Source organism: Thamnophis sirtalis, unplaced genomic scaffold (genome assembly GCF_051295495.1).
Source record: "Thamnophis sirtalis isolate CommonGarterSnake01/CBP01778 unplaced genomic scaffold, rThaSir2_p1.2 scaffold_11, whole genome shotgun sequence".
Lineage (NCBI taxonomy): Eukaryota > Metazoa > Chordata > Lepidosauria > Squamata > Natricidae > Thamnophis > Thamnophis sirtalis.
In genome coordinates, this window is record NW_028261391.1 from 41,151,083 (window position 1) to 41,165,174 (window position 14,092).

At 34.3% G+C, this 14,092-nt stretch overlaps 1 protein-coding gene across 4 annotated transcripts in view; it reads right to left on the reverse strand.

Moving 5' to 3' along the window:
• Window positions 1–4,292: 4,292 nt before the first annotated feature.
• The window catches only part of PPP2R3A (protein phosphatase 2 regulatory subunit B''alpha), a 31,771-nt gene continuing 21,971 nt past the window's right edge, over window positions 4,293–14,092 (reverse strand). For all 4 annotated transcript variants that reach the window (XM_087725605.1, XM_087725608.1, XM_087725609.1 and 1 more), the window contains 3 exons: window positions 13,755–13,873; window positions 11,385–11,491; window positions 4,293–10,032 (listed from right to left, as the gene is read on the reverse strand). In XM_087725605.1, the coding sequence (XP_087581731.1) occupies window positions 9,936–10,032; window positions 11,385–11,491; window positions 13,755–13,873 (323 nt within the window). In that variant the 3' untranslated portion in view covers window positions 4,293–9,935. The remainder of the gene's footprint in view (window positions 10,033–11,384; window positions 11,492–13,754; window positions 13,874–14,092) is intronic.

A 14,092-nucleotide genomic window follows, 5' to 3' on the forward strand; every position in this document is an offset into this window, starting at 1 on the left:
AATTTGGTAGGTTTTCAGGATTCTGTTACACTACCCTATCAACAATAAAGATCTTTCCAGAAATCCAACTGGTTGTTATTTCTGAACTTGCCAGATTTGGAAGTAGACCAATTTCACAAGAATGAAATGTTAGCAAGAAAGAGGATGAAAGGATTCCTTTTTAACTTTTAAGTAAATAAAAACAAAATAATCTGTGATGGAGGAAATATAAATATAAGGTTGCTCAAAACATGGCTTCTTAAAAGAACCTTTAGTAGAAGAATATACAACAAAAGCTAAGCAACCTATACAATAGTGATGGTTCCCATTTTGAATCAGCTTTGACTTAAAAGAGGCTGCAAGTTTTATAAAAACGCTGACGGTACTTTTACTGAGGCAGTATTCCTTAGAAATAGAAAATTAGAGAAACAACCAAAGTGCTCAAAAGAATGGATGACTTTGGATCAATCTTACCTTGTGCCAATTAGTTACCTGGGAAATCTTGAATCCTGCAAATTTCAAGTGTATATTTGGTCATTTATTAGATGTACATTTTACCTTTCAGGAGCTGAAGGAGGGAGGGAGGGTGGGAGGGAGGGTAGGTAGGTGGAGAGGGAGAATGGATGTAATATTGAGAAGTTTGGTTTGGCAAGGAAAAAATAATTGATTCTGAAGCAATACAAATCCCATTATCATCCTTTCACAATCCACACAAAGGGTATTGGGGAAAAATGCTATTGCCCATCTACACCTCTATCCAGTTTGGCTCCTCTAAACTAAACTGGAAATAATTTGTTTATCAATGCTGGTAGTATGAAGAGACAAATCTGGAAATAATTCTGATATAGCACAAACTCCTATGTAGAAGTGTCTGAAAATTGATTTTTTTTAAAAAAAGCATGTAAAGCAGAGAGAGTTATGGTGATTTGATTTTATTTTTCTTCAAAATATTTGAAAAACAGGGTAAGGATGTTTTAAAAATATTTTAAAATATGCTCCAAGTTCATCCAGATTTGAAAAATATGTGTATTCTTTCAAGTATCCAAAGAACTTCATATTCACTACCTAGTTGTAGTCCTTACAACAATCCTATAAAATTAGTATTGTATTTTGTAGGGTGGTGTGGGGCGTGATTTTAAGGCTGAGAGTACTGCTTGCATAAGCGGAAATTAAGTAATTCATAGAAGACTCTGACCTTTCTCACTTACTGCTGAACTACAACATATTGTATGTGCTTAATGCTTTAACCAAAATCTTTTCTTAAAATCAAAAATTATCAAGTGAACAAGAAGTGGCACAATAGAAGACCCGCAGGACTTTTAAATTATCAGAAAATTTTAAAGAACCTTTCCCTATAACATTGCTATAATCAGGAAGATAAGTCCATTTTGTTTACTATTTAAAAAAAAAAACTTGGTCACTGTTGCTACTCAGTTAAGAATCGTGAGCTCTTGCAGACTTCAGATATTGCTCCTTAGAGAATAGAGTGAATTGCATTTTCTGCTTCCCCTAAATTGCTCATCTTCATTTATATAATGTTTGATTTATCTTTATTTTCATTATTGAACTTATCGAGCATCTCATACTGTTTAAGGAAAGTATTGCTTCTCTATACTTTAAACCAACACACTGTACTTTATGCCATAATGTAATTGGTTTGCTTTGGGCATAGCTAAGGGTTATAAGCCCAGTTATTGGGATTTGTGAAAAATCATTTATGGCATAATATGGTGTTTGACCCAGTAAATTGTAGTTTATATGATAGATCAGGGATAAAGCCAGAATCATATTGAACTATGATTTAATGCACTGAATGAATCAAGTTTCATCATTGATTTATTAATGAAATTTTAAATGCATTAATTACAGGCAATAATCCAAGTTGGATTCAGTTACAGAATAGTGCTATGGCTAGCGTGTTTTTGTGATGAATAGTGTGTTTTTGTGATGAACTTGTATGTGATTGATTTAGCCATGTTATATGTTTATAGCATGCTTTTTGGGATTTGCACAGCTAATACATAGTATACTTGCGCACATATGATAAGGAATATGATTATTTAAGCCCGATGGCACTTACAAAAGAGTCTGTATATCTTCATACTACACTTTCCATGCTGCTTTTGGTATTCTAGCACCATCCATTATTTCAGAGAAAGTCTGTCACTAATTTTCAAGAACAGTGGCACCTTCTCTGACTTTTCTCAATAATGTAGCCTAGTGGGGAGCATATTAAAGTCGTCTGTAAAATGGCTAATTCAAGAAGTAGATTAAAGCCTTCAATTACATACTAGCTGAATACCCATGCTCCACTACGAAATTATGTGATTGGACTTGATAAATCAATATTTACAGCTTGAAAATTAATGAGTAATTACCTTCAGCCTCTCCTCTCACCTTCTCTCCTCAGGCTTGCCCCACAGAATCCTATCTTCTTCCCTCCTTCAGGCTTGCCCCACAGAAGCTTCTCCTGTCCTAGCTTGTTCTCTCCCTCAGGCTTGCCCCACAGAGGCCTCTTTTAACTTATCACATTCTCTCCCTCAGGCTCCTCTCCAAACTATCAGCCCATAGACCGGATGAGTCATGTGCTGGCCATGCCCAAGTGGCAGTTGGAACAGAGTTTTTTTCAGATTGGGAGGGGGAGTAGAACGTCTAATTCAGTGTTTCTCAACCTTGGCCACTTGAAGATGTCTGGACTTCAACTCCCAGAATTCCCCAGCCAGCATTCGCTGGCTGGGGAATTCTGGGAGTTGAAGTCCAGACATCTTCAAGTGACCAAGGTTGAGAAACACTGGTCTAATTCCTTAGCATCAGTGTGTGTTAATAATAATAAAGAAATACTAATGATCTGATGGTCATTTCGAAAAATCGTTTCTTAGTGAGCACCTAGAAGCCAAGAGGAACATAAGTGCCAAATTTCAAGTTTGTAGGCTTTACGGTTCTGGCGATTTCGGGATGATATATATATATAATATCAAGATCAGTGAATTGGTAGTGAAAGACAAAGTGAGGAGAGAAAACAAAACACAACAAATTTGGGAAAGTTGTGGTTGTTCAGTACCACTGGGCTTCTGACTACATTAAGCAGGAATTTGTCTATCACAAGGGAAGATAGGAGGGGCACATACTGATCCTTGTTTGCATTTACTTTTGTTCCCCCTGCCCTCCCAGCAAAGTGGCAGGCAGTTCCGCAGGTCAGCTGATGGGGATTCCCAATACTCCCTGCCAGCTTCCCAAATGAAAAGCCAATGAAAAATCTGGCAGGATGTTGCTCCTGCTCCCACTGTTACACCCATTCCAACAGGTAAGTGGCGATTGTGTACTTTGAAACTCAGGTTAAAATCTAGAATCTCTTAATAGTGGTGTGTGGTGCGGGAAGGACAAGAGAGTGACCTTGGCTGGCAAGGTAAGGCTATCTGGAGCGCATTGGCGGTTGATGGGTGAACTCTCTTTCTCCATGGAGGGAGGAGGCTCTTGGGACACACTGGGATAAGGAGTGAAGATGCAGTTTTCCTTTCAGTCTGCAGCTCTCTTTGTTCCCTTCAGCAAAGTGGCTGGCAGTTCTGTAGATCAGTGAAGGAGGAGGAAGAGTGATTTCTGATGCTCCCTACCAGCTTTCCACAAGCAGCAGCAATGGGAAAGTGAATTGGAAGTTACTCCCATACCCACTGGTTGGTCCTACTCCCTCTCCCATTGGTCATTCCATTTACCCCCCTCCCAACCAGCAAAGTGGCAGGCAGTTCCAAGAAGAGTGATTTCTGACACTTCTGGCCAGCTTTCCACAAGCAAAATCAATGGGGAAGCTGAAATAAGTTACTCCCACTGCTGCATCTAGTCAGCTGAACTCTGAAATCTCTTTAACGGCACTTGATAGCTAGAGAAGGATGAAGGAGCAATTTGGATACCTACTGGTAAGATAGGGATAGCTGGTGGATGTCATGGTCAATGGGTGAGCCCTCTTTCTCCCTGGAGAGAGGACACTCTTGGGGTTCTTCGGATGAGGAGTGCAGTGACTGATGTCACTCCCTCTCTGACACCCTCCCCCCCACTGATGGTCATTCTGTTTCTCTGTTTAGATAAGGAAATATTTCAAATATTTAGATACTCTAAAAATTTTCAGATTTTTATTCAACTGATTCAAAATAGCTGTATATTCTGTCACCCACATATTACAACCTTATTCGTTTCTCTTCAGATATATGTCCAGTTTAATGAGAATTAGTTCTGGGTAAGTGTGAATTCTATTTTGTCTTTCTGGCTATTTCTCCATCTCCATAATTCCTCTTATGAAATGGAGTATAAATAATATCCACTAGTTTTAAAAATATATTTTAATTGCAAAAGAAAAACAATACATAGTAAAATAGCTAAGGCAAAGCCATTTCCAACATAAGTCAATTTTGACAAACTAACAAGTTTCAGAACTTTTTTCTACCTCTTAGAATATCTATAAATTTTAACATTTAACAAAGTGTATGATACATCAATAAGCATTAATTACAAGGATGACTTCTTTAGTTTTATAATCCCCGCTGTTCATTAAAATATCTTAATTAAACTTAATATATTTTGATTTTAAATATGCAGAACAAATTATTTTGGCATTGTACGTAGTCTTTGAAAGCTGTGCAATATGCTCTAAAGCTATCAGAATAGTTTTCACGTTAAAATTGGAGAACTATGTTGAATTATCTCCTCCACCTATTATTTTTATTAATAGACTTGATAGAATGCTTAGAATAATTTAACTTGGACTATATCTTTTGCTCAATACTGCCTCTTAGTGGCAATCCACACACACCCTCATCACCCAAGAAGATATGTGGTTGCTCTATTAAAAAATAAACCATGGATAAAAACTTGATATCTGTTATAGTATACTTTTTTAAAAATAAAGCCAAGCAATCCCATTTCAATCAATGAAAAGCATTTTGCTCAATAGGAAAAGCTACGGTACATATTATTATTAACCAAATACTGCTTGAGCTCTTTACTGAAAGGAATATCTATATAATGTACCTAATGGAACCATTCTAACCCCATACTTATGAGGTAGGTGTTATTATTTCTGTCTTTAGGCAGAAAGATTAACCTACAGCATTTCATAAAAGCAAAAAACCCACTTTTTCATGCTATTGAATATAGTATCTTAAGGTACCCTAGCAAAACAACATTTCTGTCAATACATATTTTTGGCTTCAAGTATAATAATGCTACTACTAATAATGGCCTCTGGTATTTGATAGGATTTGAGACAACAAGATAATGATCTCTCCAGACAATTATCAGTTATCTCTCTATCTACACATTTGTGTTTAACATAAATAAAGGGATTTAGGAGTGATAAAGGGATGCCTTTAAAATCTACAGTTTAGAGCATCCCTGTAATAGGAACATTACAATAGAAATCACATTGCTAGTAAAATAAGTTAGGGACATTCAAGGCTTTTGAGAAATTTAAGCAAATTATACTTAAGAAACTGTGTTGGAATTTTTCCTAAAGCAATTTTCTTCAAATAAATTACATATTTCAAAATAGATTAGATGACTAATTGTTAGAACACTTCAAAGTAAAAGCTGTAAGAGGTTTGCAGGAGCTTGGTTCACCATGCAGGCCAAACTAAATTCAGTATACAGCAATGTTCATTCCAATTTGAACCATGCCAGTCATTTCTATTAAAAACCAGTTGAAATTTACCATTGTTTTATAAGTAATAAATTAAGGTGTATTATCAATTTCTGCACCATAAGTGAAATTGTTAAGTCAAAATGTGTTCAATCTGTTAGATACTTAGTGTTAAACTGTTAAACTATCATAAATACTTTGGGACTACATCAAATATACTAGGGAAATGGGCACTGAACTAAATAAGTTACCTAACAATTGGATGGTGTTACAGGGAGCATTTATGGAACACAAAATTCAAATTATAAGACTTTGAAGAAAATGCATCCAAATCAAAATAATGTATATTAATATACTGTTATGTTTAGATGGTCAAACAGTTTTGGTTGGCATGGGAACAAAATATAACTGTCGTAAGCTTTCACATGCTTCAAGCAGAGAGGTGCTAATGTTATTAAAAACATACTAAGTCCTGCCATAGTTCAAGAAAACAAAACATGTCAGGAAGCTAGGAAAAATCCCTTAAATCATCCGGCAAAGATTGGAAGCAACCCATTTAAGTGCTATTGCTATCGCTATATGCTGACCCTTGGCTCTTAGTCTTGAGGCGCAGAGTATACCCTCCTCCCCTCAAAATAAACGGATTCTCCAAAGCAGTCCTTCACAATAATATGTGATGCGCTGTTGTTTTTTGTTACCACCCCAGTGAAAACACCAAGGGAGGCTTAGATTTTAAGCATGGAGAGTTTTTGTTCACTGTCTTACTCTATTTGAGCAGGACTCTTATGGAAAAAGAAGCAGTAGAAATAAATGCATGTAAGGAGTACAAGGGCAAGAAGTTTCTCTGGACCCCATAAAACTCATTGAAAGTGTTGATTAATGTCTTATTCAGAAGTAATTTTTCTCAAAAGTAACCTTTGGTAAATCTGCTATCCTTTTATAAACTATAGACTGAGAGATCTACTATTAGAGTATTTACATAAAGTGGATCCTATATACTGTAATTCCACAATTGATTACCCCTTTATTTTTAACATCAGATCATATTCAAAAGGAGCTAAAAATAAGAGCTTGATTTTCCCTCCTCTGTGCTATAGAGAAAACTTTATTTGCTGTAGCTTCAATTGCTATTGCTGCAGAAATACCTCTAAGGAGAATTTACTGCTTTTTCTTTTTTTTTCAGCATCAGGGTGGATCCTACATATTAAATACTAAACTTATTTGATCACTTTTTCCTCCTTTTTGTGCATTATTTTTTCTTCTTTTGTTATTATTAGTGTTGAATGTATGCTTTTGTTTTGTTTCCTTTTGTTTGTTTTTCTGTTTTGTATTTTACTTTTTAATTAAAACAAATATTTTTTAAAAGTACATTTTGTAGTTCCAGAATGCTTCTGGGTTTGTTTGTTTGTTTTTACAAATAATTGAAAGTGACAAGCATATCTAACACACCATCCCCAAAATTTCCCCAAAAATAACAACAGAAAGTCACTGATCCAAAGTCACCCAGTTGGCTTTCATGGCTAAAGCAGGCCTTGATTGTAAACAATCTTTATTTGTAACAAACATTTTTTTAAGTTGCAGATCTTTTATAACCCTGATGTTCAAGGCTGCCTATTAGCAATCCTTGGAGAAAAAACATTTTTAAAGTGCACACAGCACTGTTAAAAATAATAGCTCTATGATAAGCATACCAGGATAAAAAAAAATTTTTTTTTAAAAGGTGCAATAGACTAAGCTCTGTGTGCAATATACCAATAAGGTGTAATAGACTAAGTCTTTGAAACAAATTTTTCTTCCAACTATATAGGATTTTATTGAAAAATATTTGGTAGTGTAAAAAACATACATCATAGTGGAATTTATCTTACGTGATAGGTCCTTCCAGATGAATATTATATAAATTCATTAGTAATGGTCCTCCAGGCGTTCAGATTATGGCTTTCTTTAAAAATAGTTGGAATCTGCTGGATACTGAATTTGAATTTTTTCCCTATAATTGCTTTGAACCTTTCCCACACAGATTTATAACCCAGAAAATTAATAATGGACTTGGGGCTATGAGACAAAACTTTCATTGACAACATGAGAATCATATTCTACATCAATTAACTAGATAAATACTAATATTGACTCTATTCACAGTTGTCTCATGGCATTTAAATGGAATCCTGAAGCTCAACTCTACTTCAAACTTTTAGCATGCAAGTTAAAGTGTAAAGGATAAGTTAGACTGACTATAATGCTGCTACTACAGTATCATCACCACCACCTTTCTACCCAGAATTCCCAAGATATGATATATATACAAAGATACACACACATAGGAAAAATAAACTTTTTTAGTGTATTTTTACAATGCACAATCATTATCAGAAAGAAGCTAAGCACTTAGGAATTGAACATTATAATCCCTAACTTGTTCAATTTACCCAAAATATGCTCATATTCAATCACTTAAATTAAAACAGTACTTTAAAAATAAATGCAAAAAAATGTCTTTCAAATGAAATTGAGCTTAAGCTGTTTCACCATCACATGAGAAATGGACAAAAATTTATCACTAATCCCTTCAGAATACAGAAAAATCCTTATACACATTGACATTAAAATCTGCTGCAAAAGCATTTTCAAACAGCTAGTGGTGGTGAACAGGTGCCTTTGAAAAACATCCGTTAAAAAACTAACTTGCAGGACTGAACAAAAAGGTCTTTTCACAAAAAGTCTTCTCATTTATAATTCACATATAATATCACTTAAAGCGTGTTTGTTGTGGACTATCATATTTTCTGATATGAATCATTTCATCAACAGGAACAATTGCTTATCCGCAACATTAAATTACAGTATTATGTTTGTTGCGTGTAATGTTAGTGTATGTTGATTGGATAATTGGAAGATTATACACCATCAAGTTTTTGTCAACTCTTGGATACCACCTAGATTTTTCCATGATGATCTTGTCCTCTGCTCCATTAGGTCTTCCAATAATGCACCTATCACTACTGTAACTAAGTCCATTTATCTTGCTGCTGGTATCTTATTTCCTTCCCTCTTTCACAGCATTTGCATCTTCTATCACTTCAATTATCTTCATTGTCACTTCTAAACAGATTGTATCTATTGTCACCATGGTATTGTTTTATCACAGAATCATAAAATGAAAGCACCTCTGAATGAAAGTCCAGTCTTCTATTCACTGCTGAACTTGCCAAAACATTTTCAACAGGTGATCATGCAGTCTTCATTTGAAAACCATCACTGAAGGGGAACATACTGCCTCATGAGGAAGTCAATTTATGCCACTTAGAACCACGTGACCAATTTATTGTAAATGCTTCCTTTATAAAATGGATATTACCTTTTAGCTTTAAATTCTTTTTTGAAGAACAAGATTCAAAAGAATGGGTAAGGGAATAAGATATTACTTGCATCTTCTAGGATCTATCTTGTAAATATTATTTTTTACCTGATTTTTGTTTATTCTTGAAAGAGTTTTGTACTCACTTTCAATTGATTCTCATTTTCTACACTTCAATCTGGTGGGACTTTCCTACCAGCTATGAATTTTGGATCATTCATGTCTTCGATTAAGTTTGGAAAACATATACCAATTTCTCTTTTATGGAGGGGGATTGTTGCATTTATTAAGGTATTAATGCTTTTTAAAGAAGAATTTAATAAAATTACAGAATAATTCTGTTATTCTATTAAAAGAAAAAATTCCCATGAAGGATAACCATGAAAACAAATGGGCCATCTCTTTTTTCTATTATACCTTAAACCAAAGAAACATGGACTTGATACTAGATTTAAATAAACTCTTGAAAATTTCATAGTAAGTTATCATCATTCAGTATTCTATAATGCAAATAATTATCTGCAGTGAGCTAGAAATACTCTAGAAACTGACAGGTACTTCTGATACATCAAAAAACTGAACATTACTATACAATTATATTGTAAAACAAGAAAAAAGCTGAATATAGCTTCTAAATAAAAAAAGGAGGAGGAATAATCCAAAATGGAAAAAAAATCCTCAAGTATTTATTGATTGTCTTAAATTCTTTTTTATATATAAATATGAAGCTTTTCACCTTTATCCAGTCTTCATTGTTTCCTCACAGGTTCCATGAATGTCTGCACAAATTCTATGCATACCCCAATAGTTAGGAAAATTATCACATTAGAGAAACAAATAGTATATCTTGTATAATTATGATTTTGTTTCAGATGTTGGTACTTCGTCAAATAACATTATTGTTTCTTCGAATGTAAGAACTGAAGACTCTTGTGTTTAATGATGGTAGACTTTGAGGACAAATCTCTATTTTTATGCTGAAACATGCGAAACAACTAAATTATCTGACTTTTCTTCAATTTCAGACATAGAAAAGAGTTCATCTGTTTCATAATCATCTTCAAAGGAACTACAAGAAATGAACAAATGATTTGACTCAATTTCTAATATTCAATAATTTTAGAAAATATGAAGACAAATATAATATAAAACCTAAAGCCCTATGAAACCTAAAGCAAAGCAAGTCTCAATTATTGAATAGGGGAACTGGTAAATACAGCTTTGATAATGTATCGTGACATTCAATTGTACAAATTGTAAATGTTTTTGAAGCCATTTTCTTCACCACTTGGCCATTTTTCTCCATATATTTTTTTGTGCATGCCTTTACTTGCACATTTATAGTGACACAGTATAAATTTTGCAAAATTTATAAGTATTGGGTTCAAACAGTACAGGAAGAGGCACACCGCTTTTAAAGGTAGTTCCTTTTTGCACCTCAGATAAACTAGCATCTGAAATGAATTCTGCTTATTCAACTCGCTTTTTCCACATATGTAAGTGATCTTAGAAGTGTATGCAAGTATCATTCTTTATTGGAATAGGATTGAAGAAGGAGAATATGCAGGTTTCCAAAACACAGGTTATTATTTGGTCTCTAGAATAAACATGGCATAACAAGTGTCTAATAGGAGTGCTGGAGAAGAAAAAAAATACATTTGGTTGATAACAGAGAGGGTGTTTCCAAAATACTACACTACTCTGCCTATCTCCATTCAAGCTTACCAAAATTAGTCTGTAAATCCATCTGTAAATAGATGGATTAAGGCTGAGATTCCTCATGATGAGCCAGTTCCTTTTTCCAAGGATGTTTTTTTTCAAAGTTTTTTCAACTTTCCAGTCTGGCATTAAATTAATAAGCAGGTCAAACCATGCTTAGCATTTTGAAATCAGCTAAGATAGGCAAGACACTACCAAACACTCATAGTACCTAGCATTCCAGGTTTAGTTACAAACAGGGAAGTCCTTTCTTCTAGTGTGGATTGAGGTCATGGCCTCTAAAATATCAGAAAGTCTTTTGACCTGAGTCTCTCATTTAATCTGTTTCTTTTTTAACTTCATCAGGATTTTGTTCTTATATTTCCATCCTATTTCAAACATCAAGACAAAATTATTTATTTTGGTCATAAGGCTGGTTCAAATTTCCCAATGCATTCAGAATAACCTCCAGGGACTCCTACTGACCCTGGAATAGTGAGGCTTTCAGATGCTTTGCAAGGTCTAAGGAATAGGGTTGTGAGATTGATTTTCTCTTTTCATCTTATAGCTTTAGAGATCTTTAATTAGCCATTTGATTTTGATTCTTAGTAACAAAATTTTCTCTGTTTTAACATGCTTTGTCATTTTAACTTTATTTCAAAATAAAGTTATTTCAGCAATGAGTTTCACTTGGAACAGCAACTTTAAGATAATTTTGCTCACCCTTCTTGTAACTGTACACTACCAGACTCCTCAGCTACAAGAATTTCATATTCCTCAGCAGCATATCTGTCCCAATCAGAGGGTTCTGGACTATCATTTTCAATATCCTAAATAAATAGATTAGAAAGAAACAGATAAAACCCAGCAAGTCTCTTAAAGATGATGGCATGCATAATTGTGAGTACAATAAATAGTATAATAAACTATTAGTAAGCATTTAAAGAAGAATCATTGCATACTTTTTGGTAATTATCTGCAAATGAAATATCCTGCAAATATTATGGTAAATCCCTAATTAGGTATACAAAATAATTAAAAATTAACAATTGTGTTTGTACGTATCTAAATTTAGATAAGCCAGTCCAGACTGTCTTAATTCATTTCAGCTAAACAGTCAATTCTACAGATACAGGTAGTCCCTGGTAGCCAATTTATTCAGCAATCAAAGTTATGACGGTATTGAACAAGGGAGACCTATGATCTGTCCTTAGATTTCCAGCAGTTGCAGCATCCCCAAAGTTAAGTGATAATGACCTGTGTGCTTAATGCCAGGGTGGTGATTTACATGGCAGTGAGCTGTAGTCATTGGATCACAATTTCCAAGGTTGCTTACTGGCTTTACATAAGGAGTTAATGGGGAACCGAAGTTGGAAGTCACAGTCATGAGAAGATCTCACAATAATGACAACCAGGACTAATGTCACTAAGCACATGATGACTGAGGTCACATAACATCACATTTATGACCATCTTGCTTAGTGACAACAATGCTGGTCACAATGTATGTTGAAGGCTACCTGTTCAAGAAAATGTAAAGTATTGAAATTATTTATATTTAAAAATATTAAGGAATAGACACTTTAGATTCTTCGTTATTATATTTTTTTTAAATTACTTTAGCCATGATACAGGAGTTGTTTCAAAGATTTAATCTCTGATTTAAGGAAAAGGTTGCAGAGTATTTCTGACCTTGCTATCCTTTTAAATTGAAACAATATTGAGAGCTTACATAACACATTAAAGCATTATATTACTTATGCATGCACCCACACAAACATACTGCTACCTTTTCATCAACATCATATGGCTTCTTAACTATATTAACTTGCCCAAAGCCAAGGGGTTATGGTTTCAGTCAACAGTAACTGAAATCTGAAACATGATTTGAGCATTGGTTTAATATTAACCAATATTAACAGAAAATGGTATTGCTTGGTTCTTATTCTACTTTTCACAACAGAAAACCCTGACTGTGATTAATGATTACATATCATACTAATTGTGTCATTACAGGAAGCCAGAAAAAGATGTCTTTTTTATTTTAGATTCAATGTTAAAATACAAACTCCAAAAAAGAGAAAAATACAGGAACAAAGCAAAACTAAACAAGATGTTTAAAAAGTGCACAGAAAATAAGTGGCTCACACAGATGTGTGTTTTTTTCTACGCACTTTTTCTTTTAATGTCTTGTTTAGAGAAGAGATCTAAATGTATGTATACATGCAATAAATAATTGATGTATATAGGCAGGGGGGGGATCCTACCGATTTTACAACTGATTCGCTAACCGTGTGCACTGATAACCAGCAGTGTTCTGTATGGTTCCATTCTTTATTATTGTTTGCAATAAAATTCTCATCTAGCTGAATTGTTTGCAAAGTTTAGCAATGGACAGAAGCTGAGCTGTGAAGCTTTGTGATTTACCATGTAGTCCTAGTAAGAGGAGGCTGACCATGAGGCATGACTGAAAGTAATACAGATCAGACTCCACAAGCCATTCCACAAACAATCAAAAGACTGCAATTGGAGCAATCAATGGTGGTTTCATCCCAAAGATTACTTTGAGAACAGACCTATCAATCGCTAAATTCAGTACTTCCTCTTCCTCCATCCTACCTCTCTTCCACCATGGAATTTAAGTGTTAAAATGAAATTTAATATCTGGCTTTTTGCAGTACAGTACAGCTCCAACATGTATATCAGAGCAAAACACTGCAAGAATTTTAAATAAAAAGAATATTAGGGGCACCCATCTCACTTCCAGTAAATAAAAACTACCCCAAATTGTCACTAATGGCAATGGGCTAATTTTACCACTAATGAGATCAAACAATCAGGTATAATAATTTCAGCATAGTAAGAAGTGCAGAAATGTATGCCAGGGCCCAATGTGATAGCTAATTTCCCTTGGGTCATAAGAGTATAATGCAATGTGCACTTGCCTTAATGTTCATCTGCAGACATTGTCATGGAATTTATACTACTGGCCATACCTGCTCTGTTATGTAAAAGTGTTCTTGTTACTTTTCTCTGTAATGTTCTAGTTTTTCCTTTAAGTAATCATTACTTTTAAATAGAGCTGCTTTATACCTTTTGCACAGCAAAGGGATCCCGTTGTTCGTTGTCCAGATACTTTTCAAGGTTAAAGAAAGTATTATAAAATACATGAGCCATTCTACATCTCTTCAAATCTCCTAGAGTAATTCTTCCTGAAAAATCAGCATATTAACTATCAGCATATTAACTAGCAAACCAACAGTTCTTAGTGGATTGGAATAAAAGAGCCCCTAGTTCATGTATCCCATAATAGTGACTAAAGATTTGTCAAGGAGAGCAAAGAGTAAGAACATATTTCAAAGCTGAATCACAGGTTACTCAGTAGGCTTATTTCCAAAACAAGTTGATTGATTTTGTGAATCCAGTTTGAA